Source organism: Scardinius erythrophthalmus (assembly GCF_964197995.2).
Source record: "Scardinius erythrophthalmus genome assembly, chromosome: 17".
NCBI lineage: Eukaryota > Metazoa > Chordata > Actinopteri > Cypriniformes > Leuciscidae > Scardinius > Scardinius erythrophthalmus.
The window spans coordinates 7,060,377-7,081,057 of NC_138237.1; the positions used below are offsets into that span (position 1 = coordinate 7,060,377).

Genomic DNA, 20,681 nt, shown 5'->3' on the forward strand with positions numbered 1-20,681 from the left:
TGTATTTGTATGTACAGCTCTTCTGTGTCTTTCTCTTCTGTCTTCCATATTTCAATCAGTGTTATTTTATTACTTTTTTATACACTATTATAGTATTGGTAACACTTTATTTTAGTGTCCTTATTACATGTTACATGTAGTAATAATAACTATAAATGTTGCATAATTACATGCAACTAAACCAAACCCTTATCCTAACGCCATAGTATTTATTAATATTTTGAACTAGCTTTTATTTGAATATTTTTAGTTTTAATTAAGTTTAACTTATTTTTATTGAAGTACTTAAACTTAATCTAAATTCAGTTAGTTGTAAAAGCAATATTTCACATTTTCGGCAAATTTTTTTATTTTATTTTTGTTTCTAGCATTATTTAATTTTTTTTAAGTTTTAGTTTTAAATTACAGTACTAGTTTCAATAACAGACCAAAATGTTAGTTCATCTCAATCATCATAGTCACACTGTTTTGATTTAATCATTACTTTGTGTTTCATTCTACAAGAATCAATACTACATTCTACAGTAGCACTGCTTTTCACACACTCTCTCTCTCTCACTCACTCTCAGTCAGTCTCTCTCTCTCTCTCTCGTTCAGTCTGCTTTGCTCCTCAGTCACGCTTCAGTGAGAGTGGTATTCCCTCAGCGATTCCTTCCAACTCCCACTCATTCCAACTCTGGCTCGTTCCTCTCCTCCTCCAGCCACACTCATTCCCATCTTTCCATCGGCCTATCCACATTTTTCCCATTTAACATCGTTCCACACTGTTACTAATTTAACCCTTTTTTCAGAAGTGTGTATTCAGTGCATGACGTGTGGCTTGTGTTAGTGTGGCGGTCACATCTCAGTACTCAAGACGTGCGATAGAGTTTCCTTTCATTTTTTAAACTGGATGCATTATTATTCAGGAAATTGCAAAACATGTTGACTAACTAATTGTGGATTCTCTAGTTGAACTGAAAGAGAACTGCATGTAAAAGACAGTTTATGCAAATGCTTTCGTTGTGTTTCAGGAAAGCAACAACGCACAAAATGTGTAGCAAGCAAGAAGCATTTGCATTAAAATAGTGTATGTTGCATAGCATATGTTTCGAGACTAATACAATGTTGCATTGTAATTGTATTATATATATATATATATATATGCTTTTGAAAGGTTTTTTCTGCTCACCAAGGCTGCATTTATTTGATCAAAAATACAGTAAAAACAGTAATATTGTGAAATATTATTACCATTTAAAATAAGTGTTTTCTATGTGAATATATGTTAAAATGTAATTTATTCCTGTGATCAAAGCTGTATTTTCAGCATCATTACTCCAGTCTTCAGTGTCACATGATCCTTCAGAAATCACTCTAATATGATGATTTGATGCTCAAGAAACATTTCTGATTATTATCAGTGTTGAAAACAGTTGTGCTGCTTCATATTTTTGTGGAAACCGTGAATAGGTTCAATAGAACAGCATTTGTTTGAAACAGAAATGTTTTGTAACATTAAGGGCCCTATCTTACACCCGGAACAATGCAGCACCAAGCGCGACGCAAGTGTTTTTTGCTAGTTTCAGCCCGACGCAGTTATCATTTTCACGTCCTGTGCCTCGTTGTTTAAATAGCAAATGCATTTGCGCCCATTTGTGCGCCCATGGGCTGCTGGTCTGAGAACGAGGTGTGTTCTGACGCATTGTTGGTGCGTTGCTATTTTGAGGAACAGAAATAGACTGAGTCATTGACCGACTGAACCCTGCTCTAAAGTCAATGGCGCAATTTCTTTTTTTGTTATTTAAAGAGCTCATTAGTAATGTGCGCCTATAGGCGGATCCACAACGCGCATACACTCTGCTTATTAAACACACAGGGACGCACAGCAGCACACACACGTCAAATATTTTATATAAAAGGATTACAATGTAAAAGATTATAACTGTGTACATAAAGATATGGTGAATCTGGCTTGTCCTGTAGATGTTCTGCTTGCGCACTTTTACCTCGCGCACGAGCAGATCCGTTTGGGCTCTGGAGACGCGTTCGGTCTTTCCACTATCAAATTCCGTCATGTAAATAGCGAATCCGCCATGATGCGAGCGCAACTGACATTTAAAGGGAATGGGAGATGAGACTCTGATTGGTTTAATGCACGTAAATCCCAAAACACACCCATTACTCATTAAGAGAATAGGAACAATGTGCCTGGCGCGCCGACCATTTTTCCCGTCGTTAAACTAGCAAAAGTGGATTCGGACATGGCCTAAGTGAACTTGCGCCGTGTGCTTTAGACCATGCACTTAGATCGTTCAAATATGGCCCTATAAATGTCTTACTGTCACTTTTGATTTAATGCATCCTTAATGAATAAAGGTATTGATTTCTTTCTTTTTTTTAAACAAAAATCTGACTGGCAGAAACTTTTTAACAGTAGTGTACATATGTACATATGTACATTTTAAAATTAAATCAAAATCAAACCTATACTTCTTAAATAAATGTTTTATTAAAATGTAATCATTTGCTTCATCACTGAAATGTTCTCCAGGTCACACACATAACAAATCCTTAATATTTTCCCCACTCAAGACCAGTTTTACTCCAAAATGTAATATTTTGAAATCTAAGTGGGCTATAAACAGCATTTCATACTGAATTTAAAAAGTTACTTTTTACCAGCTTACTGTTTTTTAAAGGAGAAGTTTGACTGTAATTTAACTATGACTACAAGTATGAGTAGCTTAGCCGACTAGTTTTTAGGTAGTTTCCCCTTGACTACTGTATGTGTGTGTGTGTGTATATGTGTGAGACTCACTACAAACTAACCCCCACCTAAGACCCAGTCATTACCCATAATGCCATACGATAAAAGCATTAAGGTCACAGGGTCACTGCATGCTCAGACCCCAGAGGAGTTCAGACATAGCTTTTAGAGATGACCTTCAACCGAACACAACTGAGTGTGTGTGTGTATGTGTGTTAAAAGGTTAAAAGTGTTCTGTTTTTTCTTCTATTTTACCTGTAACCTTTAATGATGTATTGGTTGCACTGTGGATTTTATGTATTTTTGAGAATACTATAGTATATAGTATTCCTGCATGTGTTCTTCATGTCGCAGCGTGTGGTTTCAGTGGGACGTCTAACTGCACAGTAGAAAGTGAATAATTTACATAGACTGCAGCAAAAAAAGAACGTCTATCTGTGTGTGTTTGTGTACGCCAGAGATCCAAGCTAGGAATTCAGTGCAGAAACTAGGTTTTTAAGTGCATGTAGGGGAAAATAGATTACAAACAGAGAAAACACGGCCTTGTACACGCACACACACACACAGAATGTCTCCTCAAAGCTTCTTCAACACGCAAAGACTGAGCGTGAGATGGAGGGAAGGAGGGAGGTGAAGGGGAGAAATGCAGCAGAAGACGCAGGGATCAGACTGAAGTTTACATTCTTAAAAATAAAGGCTCTTTATTGATGGTTCCATGGAATGTTTCCATTGCTCAGAAGGTTATTTATAGTGGAAAAAGGTTCTAAATAAAATTCTTTTAAGAACTGTTCACTGAAAGGTTCTTTGAGGAACCCAAAATGGTTCTTTTATGGAATGGCTGTGAAAACTTTTTGGAACCTTTATTTTTAAAGGGATGGTTCGGAGTAAAATCAACCTAGGGTCCTTTTCACCATGACCTGGAGCCAAACACCCCCCAGAAGCTTTTTTCCCCTTGGTCGAACATTATTAAAGTTAGAGCTTATTTAGAGATATCAGCTGAATGGCTTAGTGCAGGCGCTAATGGATCCAAGGTTGTATCTCGTAAATTACTTTTACGGGCTTTTCCCAAATCACGGAAGTGACGTCGACGTCCGGGTTAGCGGTAGCATTAGCCATCAGGCAAGTGTTATTTAAATTAACTCCTGATGTACTTACAAACTTTCCAATGCCTCGTTTTATGAGTACAGAACCTATTTGTACTGTAGAAGTTTGGTCCATTCTGGGCATTATTAGTGGGGTAATTTACGAGATACAACCTTGGATCCATTAGCGCCTGCACTAAGCCATTCGGCTGATATCTCTAAATAAGCTCTGACTTTAATAATGTTCAACCAAGGGAAAAAAGCTTCTGGGGGGTGTTTGGCTCCAGGTCATGGTGCAAAGGACCCTAGGTTGATTTTAAGTGTGTAGAAGTAATGCTTTCTTCAATATTTTTGGCTTTCTGCTGCCTTGAAAGTCTTTGCTCACAATTGACATGAATTTGATTACTCGTGTCATTATTTTCTTTCTTCCATGAAACACAGATGGATGTGTGTTGGATAGAATGTCTGAGCTTCCATTTTCCACACAAGGAAAGTGTATTTTGTATTTTCCATACAAAAAAGCTCTGTAAAAGCCGTCCATAGAACTTGTATTCAATGTTTTAAGGCTTCCCGCAATCATACGATAGCCTGTTGTGAGCGACACTTTTGAGACACTCGTGACATTTTGTCAAATTTTGAACAATAATTGGTCACGTGTGACGTGTGAGAACCGATGCCATTTGCTGTTTAAAAAGGAATAAGGTTTGTGAACTACCAGGATTAAATTTCTGTTACATTTATATTCATCATTAATGGGTTTCAAAATATGTTGCACACTTTAACACACTTTTTAACACACTTCACAGTTTATATATTGCACATAAACTATAACATCATATCTAATTTCAAGTGAGCTTTAAGTGAACAATGACTACAATATCTATCTCTTGGTATCTATCTCTCATAGAGAGCAGAGGATACGTCGACGCTGCCTTCAAAAACTGGATGGATGGATAGTTGTTTACAGCTGATAAAGAGTAAGATAGCATGATTCAATATAGTTCTCTCATTTTTTTCACACATGCACACTGTTTACTGCTTTTTTTAGCATAAAATGCAATAAAATAGTATTAAATTCTGGACTCTTCCTCACTATGTCTCTTTCCCAGTCATTGCATTAAAAATAACTCATTCATACATTTAGGAAACACACACACACACACACACACACACACACACACACACACACATATTACAGCTTAAGAGCATAGGTATTAAATTCAGAGGGAGAGGCCTAATAATTAAATTTTCAATACCTACATCTAACATTAATTTTCTCTTTATCATCCTCTGTCTGTTTGCTAAAATGTATTGGGGTTTTTTGTCTTCATATAAGACTGTAATTTTACTGTAGTGTAATGTGTGTATATATATATATATATATATATATATATATATATATATATATATATATATATATATATATATATATATATGAAGAGTTCAGATGCAAAAGCCTCTAAGTGCCATCTGAAATTTTGATCAGAAAGAATGATAATTTTTATGAAGCTTGTATATTTAAGTTCAGTAATTTCACTTAAATAGCAATGAAAATTACCTATTAATTGCCATTTAAGTGAAATTACTGAACTTAAATATACAAGCTTTATAAAAATGATCATTCTAGAAGAAAATTTCAGATGGCACTTAGAGGCTTTCGCATCTGAACTCTTCATATATATATATATATATATAGTACTGTGTCTTCAGTGGATCGACGAACGAATGGATAGATAGATAGATAGATAGATAGATAGATAGATAGATAGATAGATAGATAGATAGATAGATAGATAGATAGATAGATAGATAGATAGATAGATAGATAGATAGATAGATAGATAGATAGATAGATAGATAGATAGATAGATAGATAGATAGATAGATTATTCCATTTCTGTTCATTTATTCTATTATTTTGCACATCCCTGTGATATGTAGTGACTGAGTGTTTATAGTAACAGGCTGTATAGTGCCAGCACTTAAAAGATACACTGCTGAAGAGTGTGAAAGCTTTGAGTATGCTAATGTTTTAGCATCTGTGAAAACAGACTCTTTCCAAGGACATCCTCACACCTTCTCTCTTTCTCTCTCTCTCTCTCTCTCTCTCTCTCTCTCTCTCTCTCTCTCTCTCTCTCTCTCTCTCTCTCTCTCTCTCTCTCTCTAAGTGGTTCTCTTGAGAAATAAACAGTAAATATGGGGATTGCTAAAGAGAAGGAGGCATACAGAGACGTAGAGATGGAAAATGGGAGACATGAGACTCAAAGCTCATTTGTTTGTTTTACTTTGTTTGTTCATTGAAGGAGTTCTCCTCAGGAAAATTACTGCATTAAAAAAAGAAACGGGGATTTGAGTAAAATGCTGACAGTGAGTTTAGAGGCAGCGGAGGCAGAATACACTGATTATCAAATCAGCCGTCTATGTGTGAGCATAAATCACTCCGTCTGCACTGACACCTCTCTCTTTCTGAACTCTTTCCTCTGAACACGTGAGGAAGAGCTGCTCCATCTGAATTATCTCGGATTTAAACACACTACAATCTCTCTGAAGTTGCCAGATATAGTTATATAAGTTGCCAGATATTAAGTAGTCTAGTCCAGTCACAGGCTGGGAGTAAAAAACAGTCCAGGGACATTGTCATATATATAATATATACACTCACCTAAAGGATTATTAGGAACACCATACTAATACTGTGTTTGAGCCCCAGAACTGCCTTAATTCTACGTGGCATTGATTCAACAAGGTGCTGAAAGCATTCTTTAGAAATGTTGTCCCATATTGATAGGATAGCATCTTGCAGTTGATGGAGAATTGTGGGATGCACATCCAGGGCACGAAGCTCCCGTTCCACCACATCCCAAAGATGCTCTATTGGGTTGAGATCTGGTGACTGTGGGGTCCATTTTAGTACAGTGAACTCATTGTCATGTTCAAGAAACCAATTTGAAATGATTCGAGCTTTGTGACATGGTGCATTATCCTGCTGGAAGTAGCCATCAGAGGATGGGTACATGGTGGTCATAAAGGGATGGACATGGTCAGAAACAATGCTCAGGTAGGCCATGGCATTTAAACGATGCCCAATTGGCACTAAGGGGCCTAAAGTGTGCCAAGAAAACATCCCCCACACCATTACACCACCACCACCAGCCTGCACAGTGGTAACAAGGCATGATGGATCCATGTTCTCATTCTGTTTACGCCAAATTCTGACTCTACCATCTGAATGTCTCAACAGAAATCGAGACTCATCAGACCAGGCAACATTTTTCCAGTCTTCAACTGTCCAATTTTGGTGAGCTCGTGCAAATTGTAGCCTCTTTTTCCTATTTGTAGTGGAGATGAGTGGTACCCGGTGGGGTCTTCTGCTGTTGTAGCCCATCCGCCTCAAGGTTGTGCGTGTTGTGGCTTCACAAATGCTTTGCTGCATACCTCGGTTGTAACGAGTGGTTATTTCAGTCAAAGTTGCTCTTCTATCAGCTTGAATCAGTCGGCCCATTCTCCTCTGACCTCTAGCATCAACAAGGCATTTTCGCCCACAGGACTGCCGCATACTGGATGTTTTTCCCTTTTCACACCATTCTTTGTAAACCCTAGAAATGGTTGTGCGTGAAAATCCCAGTAACTGAGCAGATTGTGAAATACTCAGACCGGCCCGTCTGGCACCAACAACCATGCCACGCTCAAAATTGCTTAAATCACCTTTCTTTCCCATTCTGACATTCAGTTTGGAGTTCAAGAGATTGTCTTGACCAGGACCACACCCCTAAATGCATTGAAGCAACTGCCATGTGATTGGTTGATTAGATAATTGCATTAATGAGAAATTGAACACACTGTAAACCCAGATTTTGTTTCTAATTAAACTTACGAGTAATCATTACTTATTCTTTTATGTTTAGTAAAAACCTGCTATCATTACTAAACAACATTAGTTGTTTGTACTATTTAGCTGAAAGATTCATTGCACTAATCATGTTAAGCTAAGATAACTCGCTATGTTAAGATTCTGTAAGGGAGGGGCGTGGCCTATTTAAACAGGTGACAGTGCGCAGAGTGCGCCATTTAAAGTTTGAACCGAAGAGTCGAACATTACCAGCTTAACTTATTACTAAACAGACTGACTTTATTTCTGTCAGACGTCTACAAAAGATCTTGTTGAGAATCAACAGAGGTTTAGATGGTGATTATTTATTGTTTCATTTGTAGTCACCATGATGGTGAAAGGTGTTGGCTTTAGTTGGGCTCTTGCCTTTGACATTTAAACATTATATGTTCTCTGGCTGCTTTAACTGTGACTTTGAAAGGCACAATAGTTATAGCAAAAAGCCAAGAGTAAACTGATCAATCTAATGTAACTGTCTATTAATGCTGTTATCAATAGAGATTATAAGTCACTAAAGTCAGTAGCACTTGTCTTTTGCTGTTATTTTCCAGCAGAAAATCCAACGGAATTGTATATGAATCTCAACAATGGTGACACTTGCAATGCATGCTGGGTACCCAATAATAAACCTATTATCCTAAACCATGTAAATACAACATAACATGTTTAGTTTCAGCTTGTGTAAAAGGTTAGGGATATATGTTAATACAACTCAACATGTTTAGTTTCTGCTTGTGTAAAAACTAAAGTGGTATAAGGCAACGGGTTTCCTCGCAATTTGCGAGTAAAGTCAACTAATTCGGGTTAAGAGTGCAGGTGTTCCTAATAATCCTTTAGGTGAGTGTAGTAATTCAATAATAATAATAATAATAATAATAAAGTGATGTGAAAAAAATCTAATTCTGATAACTATAATGTAAAAAATAAAGAACTATAAAAAATATATATATAAAAAATCAATAAATTATAATATTAATATATTAATATTTATTCATTATTTAATATATATATGTACATTAAATTATAATATTTATATATATATTAAATAATCAATAAATAGTAATGTTATATAATTTCATTTAATTATTTATATAATTTAATTATTAAATGTAATATTATAAATAAAATGTATATTTATTGATTATATGAAAAGTAATAAAAACATTTGAAATATGCTTATGTCATGTTTGTATTGCAAATGCAGCACAATTAATTGCACACAATCAGCAAAAAATCTTAAATGCTAAGATGGTTACGAGGTAAAAGACATGCAATAAAATCCGGGAGACTCAGGGGAGTCACGGCTCAGGGGAGCTTACTGTGTTTCATCAGGAAAGTAAGTTGCAGCGGAGCTTTTTTTGTGATTTTTACTGACTTGAGCTTGAACAGTACATCTGTCCTCCAGTATGAGTATCAGATGAAGACAGAGAGATCACAGAAGCGCTGGACTACGGGAAGTAAAGCACAGCTACTGCTCACAACAAGTTCCTCGCAAGGACACAGAACATGTTCAGTGAGAGGAGCCAGCGCAATCCTGCAACTTGTGGCTGTTATAAAGCGCACAAGGAGCAGGAGAGAAACAAAAACTGTCTTTAATGATAAATCAGTAAAGGGAACACGCAGGAGAATCTCACAGAATATAACTCATAACCAAACATTGACGATACCGGACACTGAAAAAACTGAATGAACAGAAGGTTTAAATACACAGAGATAACTAGGGAAACGAATTCAGGCAAAGCAGAATAGGGAACAATACAAATGAAACCAATACACAACAAACACATTACAGAGAAAAAAAAATATTATATTTTGCTTAAAGAAAATTAAACTATTTTTTGTATTTGACATTATATTCATGACAATTAAGCACATTTACCCCCCCCCCATTTCTCATTACTGTAGTGTGAAAAATGTGTTATTCTGTGTATATATGTATAATATATACATTTTTTTACATTACAGTAATCAAAATAAAACATTTTGCATTCTTTTTTTTTCTTATTATATTTTCTATATGTATTTTATATATAAATAATTTATAATATACTTTTGTACTATTTGTATATAAATTAATTTTTAAATATCATTTTATAGAATTTTATTTAATTATTAATTTAACTGTATTATATTTTACTTATAAAATGTTTTATATATTTTATATAAATTATGTATTTTGATACACACATATATATATATTAAAAAATATATGTTTTTTATTTTATATACTCCGTTATATACTAACTTAATTTAGTATTTGAATTTACATAGAGTTTATTTATATTGGTTGTAGTGCCTTTAATTTCTACTGCAGTTTTAAAAAAAATCAATTAGTATAATTGAGAATTTCATACGCCTCAAAAGGGAAACATCTGGACACATTACAGTAAGTACGTTTTCAGAGGAAATGTGTTTAATTATCATGAAAATACTGTTAAAAAAATCAACACGCTCCCTCTTCTCATGCCCTTCCAGAGGAGGAGGACACAGAGCTATAGTTATAACTCAGAGAGACAGACATCCTGGCTTTCCACAAAGTCACACCGCATTACGCCTGTAGCAGCTGCAGTGTGTGTGTGTGTGTGTACTGACACCAGTCAGCCCTCCAGAGCTTTGAGAGCACAGATTATTCATTGGCGACCTGTAGCTGTCACACTCCACTCTTACTCCGTAATGAAATACATTGTAGGCGCGATTGCATCAAGTGTTGGGCCTTGAAATATTCAGATGCTCTTGACTCAACATTAATATTTATTAATGGAAACAGAACTTCTGTAAACAACTGGATAATTCAACTGGATTTAGAAATTTTTTGTCAGTTCGCTTGAATCTCCATTTCATTTCTGTCTCAGACTTTAGTGATGCACTGAAAAATATTTGTCCAAAAATGAATTTTCGGTTTCAGCAGAAATCATTGAATGAAAGGGTGATGTTTAGTGCTCTTCTGATGCTGCGTTTTGAGTGTTTCTCTTGTGGATATGTTAAGATGTCAGCTGTGGACACTTGGGCTGGGTTGATGATATCGATTTCTTGTTTTTAATCGATCTTTGTTTCGATGAACAGATCTTTTAGCCAATTTCAGTTTATGTGATCAAAGTAATGTGATCAATATTTGTAGCAATAGGCCTATAATCGCATTAAGCTTTGTGCTTTATTACTTTTGATATAAAACAAAGTCTCAGCTTTCATATTCTGTCAGGTTTATATAATGAAATTCAAACAATAAAAGTTTTTTTTGACACTCTTTAAATGTGACGTGTCAGTTCTCTGTTGCCGAAATGCATGCACTATATTACATATATTATATCATATTATATATATCATTATAATTTTACTTAACCTATTGTCTTAATGTATGTTTGAATAAATCCGTCATGAAAACAAGTTTATATATATATATAATATTAAAACTGCCTGAAGTGCAATATAAATTTTAAATGCTAAAGTTTTAATGTTTTTATGTTTTAGGTTCATTCTCGTGTTACGCAGCACGTTTGAGTTTCAGCGAGAGTTTCGTTAAGCTTCTGTTTATGTTCGCTGATCAATATTTATCTGTGAATAAAAGCCTGAATTAAATCTGTTCATCATATAAACTGATCGAGTCTCTCCAGAAAATTTGGACTAAACCGCTCAATTCATATTGATTAGTTTTACAATCTCTTTATGAACTTTTTGAAGCGTCAAAGTGGTAGTTGCGTAGACTGTCAATGGAGGAACAGAAATGTCTCATTAAAAAGATCTTCATTTGTGTTCCGAAATTAACGAAAGTCTTACGGGTGAGAAATTAATGACAGAATTTTCATTTTTGAACGAACTATCCCTTTAATACCTCACATTTAAAGGTTAAAAACATTCAATTCAGAGGGAAGTGATCATGACAAACTAAAATATGTTTATGGTGCAAGAAACTTTGAATGACACACAGTTAGTGGACTTCATGGCGGGACAAAAATGCTGTGTAATATTATGTAGTCGTGAAACAAGTCGTAAATAAAACAAAGATTATTGTAGTGCGTTTTACAAGAAATTTCTGTACTTTTTCAGTTTTTCTACTTCATGCTTACTTCAATCTGTTACTTGTTGTTTTTTTGTAATTGTGAAATTTACTAGTAACTTCTGAGAGAAAATATTTTTTTCAGTGTATAACATCCACTCACTAACACAAAATACACTCACTCATATTTCCACACAATCACTACAGTCTGCTTTAGGAAACACAACACACACACACACACACACTTGTTGTGATCGATGATCGATCGAGAGCCGTCAGCCGTATCTTACCCAGTCTCAGCCTAAGAATAACTTATTGATCATCAGATTGTGTTTCCAGGGGTGTGTGTGGACATCAGTGTGTTTAAACGGCTCTATTTATGACTGAATACTACAGGAAATGACACACACACACACACGTCATCATAACTGTTATGTAGAGCTTCACATCTCAGGAATGAACTTTATAAATTCAACTGCATGTGTGTATATGTGTGTGTCTATAAATGCAACTAACTGTATGTCAAATTAATCACAGCGCTTTGCAACCTCAGCAGCCGTCCGTATAGAAGAACTGTACGTCATAGCAAAAGATGAGAGTGTGTGTGTTTGCGTGTGCGTGTGCATGGTCACGCTTGATATTATGAGTGAAAGTCAAGTGCAGTGGAGTGTATCTTAATACAGATGTCTAAATCCTCTCTCAGAGCGTAAATGACAATCCATAAATCTTACAATAAACACCTTCTCTCAGTATTCATGTACTCATCATATATACTGAGATTGCAAAATGATAAACATGAGTGTGATCTACTGTAACACACAATCTCACACTCATATAGATCATGGCTCACATTTATTAAATATTTAATGTTTTCAGCTGCTAATAAGATGAAAGTTGGCCCGTTCCATGAACAGGGTACAAATTAGGGCCTAAAATTATGATAGTTTCCCTTTAAAACAAAATCATAACTGACAGGTGATACTTAACTTTCAGTGGTCATATTATACTGTATGAGTATTGTTTTCTGTTATTAGTGATACACTTATTTTTCATATAATAATAATGATGATGATAATAATAATGTATAAAGTTCTCCATCTTCCGACGCTTTCATGTTCATTTCTGAAATATTTTGGCTAATATGAATACATTTTCAATGCTAACTTATTTATTCATTTATAACATTTATTTATGTATACAACTTGTGTAAGAGGGTTAATAATAATAACTATTATTATTATTACATAATATTATCTATATTAATATTCTAATAACATATAATCTTATATACTTATTATTTAATAATATATAAATGAAAAACAGGTTACAGTGTTGAATGGCTAAGATTGATTAAATCAGTCAACAATTTGAAAAAAAATGAAGAAAAATTGTATGAAATTATTTGTGTTTTTCTGTCATGCAGTAGAGAGGGTCCACATTATGTCAGTGTTATGTTTTGTGGTAATTAAAATGAGTTAAAAACTACAGTCAACTGAACATCAATTCAACAGAATATGTAAATTATGATTATGGTGGGACAGGCACAAGGGAATACAGACATATGATGTTCAATTTATGCTATAATTATCTAGTAGTATAATAGTATAACAACAAAAGACATTTGTGTTTGATCTGATGTGCGATTTGAGCTTCAAATCATGCTTTAAAAGTGTAACAGGACACCCTATTGGCCCTATTCACAGAAACGTTTTGATTGACAGATTTTTGCCATAGTTAAATCCCTTCCACAGATTTTAGCCCAGCATCAGTGCAGGGAACAGGGAAAGTGTGTGTTTTCCATCTGGGCTGCCCATGGGCATCTCTCTGTGCCTCTGTGATCTCTGACACATCTTCAGCTCAGCTTCTACACTCATTAATGCTCACTGTTGTCTGTCTGTGATGTGCTTTCCATGTGCGGGATGTATTTCTAGCATTTTGTAGCATTTTATGGCCTGAAGTCCACTTAATACGTCAGTTAAGACTTTTTGCATCAATCATACTTTAGTTTATCTTGAGCATTTTCCACACTTCTTTGCTATCGGACCTTTAAAACTTTGTTAGGTTAATGACCCATGTTGTGATACATTTATATACTAATTGATCGGCAAAATCTGTGTGAAGAGAAGCAAATATTATAAGTGTGACAGAATTGTATTTTGTTTTAGGTGAATTATTCCTTTAACGCAGTAGCTGTCGTGTCATGATAGGATAGGAAAGAGAGGGTTATTGTTAACAGACTGTCAGTCACTGCAATTATCTGTGAGAGACCTCAGTGTCTCATTTGTTCTGTTATGACAGTCAATATCTGTACAAGTAATGACTCGACCATTATTGCAGATCATTTGTGTGCCTCCTGATAGTTATAATAGTTAATGGTTATGATAGTGTGCATTATGATAACAAGCTTCTGTTTGCCTCTATAATTATACACGGCGCAATCTGATTAGATGAGTTGCTCCAAATGGTTTATGGATAATAATTGGCCTGACTCAGTAGAGTCGCTTTACTCACACTGATAGCATGGGGTAGATTAGCCATCATCTAATACCAAGTAAGTGAACAAACAGTCAGTCATTATTTCTGTGTCAAGTTGTTAGGGATAGTGGGATGCATTAAGACATTTTATAATAATATTTGATATTATAATTAATAATCAAAGTATATATTTTTCCTAATAATGTATAATACATTTTATAAAAATGTAAATAAAAATGATTAAAAATATATATATTTTTAAATTGGGTATATATATATATATATAAATTAAATAAGTAACAGGTATAGATCATTAAACAAATATTATTATACTACTTTTTCAAATGTATAATGGGAGGAAATTACAGAAGAGCTATAATAATGTAACGTCATTTTAATGGAAATAAATAAATGTGGGTATGAATAAATATAAAAATAAATATAAATAAATGCATAAAACAATAAATACAAAAATAAATGAAAGAATAAATAAAATTAAAAAAATTAAAAAATAAAGACAGATTTATATATATATATATATATATATATATATATATATATATATATATATATATAATTCAGGATTAAATGTAATTTAAAAATAATTATATTTGTTTTATCAAGTCATTTATTTATTAATTTGTTTTTACTTTCTGCAGGTTTGTGCCTCCCGCTGCTAGTTTGTGTGTTCTCACCTGGCTAGCACCTCGACGTTAGAGATGGCGTAGAAGTATTTGAGCAGGTTGTCTCTCTGGACGTAAGTTCCTCCGAGCGCGGGCCTGAGGAGCCGGAGCCTGAGATTGGTGAACGTGAAGAAATCTCGTAAACCCTTCATGCTCTCCATCCGCGTGTACAAGCCCTCCATGTTCAGCAGCCTGGGGCCGGCGAAGGTGGCGAAGCGCGGGCGCACCTCGAACCGCACCACCTTCTCGTTCTTGGAGCCGACCCAGCGGGAGAACTGCTCGGTGCAGATGACGCGCGTGGCGTTCGCCGCGTTCAGGTCGCGCACGCGTCTCGGCGGCATGTTGAAGGCGTCCACGCAGTCGTCGGCGTAGTACTGGAAGGGCTGCCACGTGCGCCCGAAGTTCAGAGACTTCTCCAGCACCATGACCGTGGGCCGGCCGTACTCGAAGGTGATCTGAATGTCGTCCGTGAGTTCGAGGGTCTTGTTCCAGGACAGGGTGATGTTGGCCTGGAGAGGCTCGGGATAGCGCTGCCACGTGACCGTCTGCCAGTATGTGATCAGGCCGCTGCGCTCGCGGTCCTGCATCAGCTGCGGCGGGTGAGCCAGGTCAGGGTTAGACGCGTCACATTCATCACTGCACAGGTACGGGTTCTCCTGCACACACACAAACAGACAGCACACTTTTATACAGAGAACTGAATGTAATACTTTCAGACTCTTAATTGCAATTCAATTGTATACATTAGGATATTTTTAATTAATGTACTCTATTTTAGTTTGATCATGTTTTTTTGTTTTTATTTAATGCTTTGCAGTTTTAGGGTATTTTATGGTACTAAATTATATTTACGCTGTATTTATGATCCATTTATTCACTTTTTGAGCATAGACCTGAACATTTGATTTCCGACTGAAACTGTGGTAAATCTTGAATGCTTCAAAGCAACAGACTTAAGTTTGATCTCTTTTCAAAGACGACGCTTGGCAGATTATTGCCGAAGTGAAAAAAAGTTTTAAAAAGTGAACTTAAAAAAAGTTTCAGAATACAGAATTTATATGAAATGTGTAATTTCAGAAACATGTTTTACTCTAAAACTGTGAGAAAATCAAAGGAAATCATATTCATTCAATTAAATGAATATGTATTATAGTTTAAGTAAGGGATAATGTATAGAGAGGCGGTTGTTATAGCGAATAACAAGCCCGACAGGCTGAACGAGACCCCGACGCGAAGCGTCCCGCTTATTACATGGCTACCCGCCTAATTATCCCGCTTATTACATGGCTACCTACAAAATAAATAAATAATTTGACGCGAATTATTGATTTAAAAAGGAGTTTATTGATTTAAAAACGATTGTATTGCTTCCGCCAAAGAAAATAGTCCGTTCCGCGTCCATAGCAACGCGCTGTTTTTCATGGCAACGGTCTGTTATACTCCGCAGCGGTCTGTTATAAAGAAATAACAGACCGCATTCTACATTGGAATTCAGCCAAGCCATGTAATAAATATATATAAAAGGTATTGTTGTTATACTGGTTGAAACTCTCTGCACATCCTGATAGCAATCATTCATAGAAGTGTATGTATATGGAAGTATATATTATTTTTGATTTTCTTCTTTTGAGAGATGATCCAAGTATTCATGGATTGAAACAGATGGAAAACTGACGGAACAGTTCTATGGAGGTTTTGCCCTCCAGGACGCCTCGTCAGTCATGTGACTGAAAACGATGAATTATTTGAACTAAAAAGTGCTTTTTTTTTTTGGCCCACTAAGGAACATATATGTAATTCCATAATTACTTATATTTCATTTTATTGAAACTTACATGTCATGTATTTACATATATTTGTAATTATACAGTTGCAATTTAGTACGGTTAAAATGTTAACTTTTAAATGCAATATCGAAAAGTACACAAGTGCACATTCAATACAATTAAGCACACTTATTTTTTACTAAGGTAGACAGTGTTCAGACAGGAGATGTGATAGAGATATTGATTGATTGATTGAGTGATTGACAAAAAGAGATAGAGACAGGAAGAAAGTGTGTGTGATGCACAGAAAAGGAAGGGGTTGATGAGAGTGAGACGGATTGTAAACTCACAAACACTTGTCATTGTAAAACTGAAGTGAAGAAGTCGTGGGCTTTTATTAAAAGAAAAGACTGCAGGGAGTGTTGATCTGTGAGCGCAAACTCCTGCTGCACACACACACACACACACACACACACGAGCACATCATTAAAAATCTGGGTCAATTCTATCAGCTTTCTTTATAAAATCACACAGTAGATGATCATCTAACAATAGCACATGCTAACACAGCTGCGTTCAGGTATGATGGCTTTGAATCTGTCTATTAAGCGTGTATTCAGAATCTGTGTGTTGTACACACCTCGACAAAGAAATACACACTCACACACATGCCTCATAAGAGAAGCTTGAACAGCACAGTGCAATCTTGGGAAATACATCATCTGATTTATGAAGTCAGGCACACGGAGAATAAAAAATAAATTAAAGGGGCGATAAAACAAAGTGCGTGCATGTAAGAGAAAGACAGAAAGAATAAAGAGAGGCGGTAAAATGATAAAGCCTTAGTTTTACTCAAACTCACAGTTTGTCTGTATAAAATAGAATTACAAATGGACCGATAATCAGTTTGACTGATGTTTTTTTACTGTTATTCATACTTTTCAACATTTTCAACAGGATCCAGGTAAAGTGACTCAATTAATGTATCGTTTGGATAATTATTCAACTTTTAACATAACAGCCATTCACTCTCAAGTAAGAAATATATTGCTTAATAATACAGTTTATTGATTTACAAAATGCTGTTGCACACATAATAATAACTTTGCCCAAATATGACATTAATATGATACATAATTTATAATAATAGTAATTAAGCTATATATATATATTAGGGCTGTCAAAAGATTAATCGCGATTAATCGCATCCAAAATAAAAGTTTGTGTTTAAATAATATATGTGTGTGTACTGTGTATAATTAAATTTGTATATATAAATACACACACATGCTTTTATATATTTAAGAAAAATGTGCAATTTATATATAAAAAAATTATATTTATATATAATATAAATTATATATAAATATATACAGTATATGTATGCAAATATTTCTTAAATACATGCATGTGTGTGTATTTATATATACAAAATAATTATACAGAGTACACACACATATATTATGTAAACACAAACTTATATTTTGGATGCGATTAATCGCGATTCATCTTTTGACAGCCCTAATATATATACATATATATATATTAGATTAGGGCTGCACAATACAGTATATCGAAATTATCAAAATATTGCAAATGTATATATCGCAACGGCCTGCAATAACTGGGGTCATGAACAAGACAGAGAAAATCACTCACTGTTCTTGGCTGAATAACTTTTGTTGCTTTAATAAGAATCAGTATATATATATATATATAATTCATAGAGTGAAAACTAAGCCGTGTTTTATTTTTACATTTGATTATTCAGTTTCTGTTTTTAAATAAACCTAATGTAGGCCTTCCTGAAACCCTAAACCCTGAGGTTTACACTGATGTTAAAATACACTCTTCTGCTACAGTAAAACACTGATGTTCACTTTCAGAAGTTGTAGGGATGTTTTCTTGTCACAAAAAGAATGTGAAACACGCATGTAGGTTATATAACAGATAATTTAAGTTTACTTTATACACTTTGAGCATTATCATATCACATATCGAATATCGCATTATTTAATGAGTTATCGCATATCGCATTTTTCTTCAATATTGTGCAGCCCTATATTATATATATATTTGTCATATTTGTGCAAACTTACACTATGCTGTTACCGGTCAGTAAAAAATTATTTGAAATAATAAATTCTTAGTAAATTTTTATTCAGCAAGGACAAAAATGTATAAAAAGTGACATTCATAATGTTATATTATTATTATTAATATTATACCAACAAATCTGATATCTCATTGACTTGCTACAAACATCCTCATGCATATTTTACAAAAATGTTTTGTACATTTTGGGAAGTCCAGTGCTTTTCCCCGAAAGCTCTCACAGGTAAAAACCTGCAGCATCCAATTAGATCGCACTTTTGTCCGCTTATGCATCATGCATGAGCCAGAACAGTTTAGCAGCTTCTGCTTCAGCAATTCCAGTGTGTAATGTGGCACTGGGTGCAGTTCTGTCAGATATATTGCATTATTACATTAAAGGAGAACTCCGGTCAATTTTAACATTGAGCTCATTTTTTTGTCAATTTGGAGTGCTGTCAATACAGAGAACAACAACAAAAATCGGTGTTGCCTACACCGTGTTATCCTCTTTTTAAAATTTGCACCCTGTTGACTTCAACGGGGCAAGTTTTAAACCTGCTTTTAGCCTCTTAACATCCTTGATGTGTCATTACAAGTGCACAGCTAATGTGAGTGATTCCTTCAGAATGAACACGGGTTAATCTGACTGCAGTAGATGTGAAAGATATGAATAAAAATGATGTTATTTCAGCCAGCACACATACCTGTATTTTCTTCCTGTTTTCGGTCGAAGTCCATAGTAATCAATTGTCGAGTTCACACGCATAGGTTTAGTCAGAGCCATAGAGAGAAAGAGTTGCGACACTCCCATAGACCTCCGTTGTAAATAATGGCGGCGCTTTTAACCGCCTACTTCCGGGATTTGAAGATCGGAATAGTTCTAAACACTGTCATTTTGGCGTTGGACCCCATTCACTTACATTGCTGCGCGTCGAGTTGTTCCAGAGTTAAGTTGTTGAAATATCGACCTCTTTTGAATTGTCAACTGTCTATTTTGTATCAGAGGCCCTTTGCGATGCTTATACTGGTCTTCATTTGTACATGCACAGCGTAATTATTTATATTTTATGTTAGTTGTTTCAACCAATTTTCAAGCACTGCCTGCTAACTTAGCTAGTTAGCTAGCGCGACTTCGTCAGTTAAGAGTTCGGTAATGAATCGCTGCCACCTTTATATCAACTTTTATTTAATTTAATTTTTTGGGATATACTAACTTTTCATTATGTTTTATTGTCTTGAGTGAAGCGGCTTGTGAGAACAATGCTGGACCTCTAGGATTGTTATGGCCATCACCAGTCCTGTCTGTTTCATGGATCACCTTCCCCTGATTTTTGCTTTTCTTGTTCACACAAGCACACATTTTTGTTGTCTGTCATTGTTTAATAAAAATAGTTTATTTGAAAACCTTCATTTGTATCAGCAATGCTTAAATTCGTTTTTAATCTGTTATAGTTTTGATAATGTGTATGGCTTAACTACTACCCGCGAACATGAACACTAAGCTTTTCCCTCCAAAAATATAGCCTAAAACTTGTCTCCAAATGCAAAACTAACATTAACAAAATGCAATAACAGCTGAAAAAGTACTTGGGGTGTGTTTTATTTTATATTTACCGTTCAATAATGCAATCGCTGCTGTCTGTCCCATAGAAGAACATGACAGCCAGCGTATGTTTTAGAACTATTGGGGCTTACATGAACCACGTGACAGCCATAGCGGCGACATCAAAGAGTGTCGCAACTCTTTCTCTCTATGGCTCTGGGTTTAGTTACCTATGATCACGCGCGTGAACTCGACAATCGATTACTATGGCCTTTGACCGAAAACAGGAAGAAAATACAGGTATGTGCGCTGGCTGAAATAACATAATTTTTTTAAGACTACTGCAGTCAGATTCACCGTGTTCACGCTGAAGGAATCACTCACATGACCTGTGCACTTGTAATGA

General features: G+C 35.1%; 1 protein-coding gene across 2 annotated transcripts in view; it reads right to left on the bottom strand.

The window, feature by feature from the left end:
- Nucleotides 1-20,681, bottom strand: part of ntng2b (netrin g2b) — a 71,556-nt gene that overhangs the window by 36,106 nt on the left and 14,769 nt on the right. For both annotated transcript variants that reach the window (XM_081391914.1, XM_081391915.1), the window contains exon 3: nt 14,885-15,528. In XM_081391914.1, the coding sequence (XP_081248040.1) occupies nt 14,885-15,528 (644 nt within the window). The remainder of the gene's footprint in view (nt 1-14,884; nt 15,529-20,681) is intronic.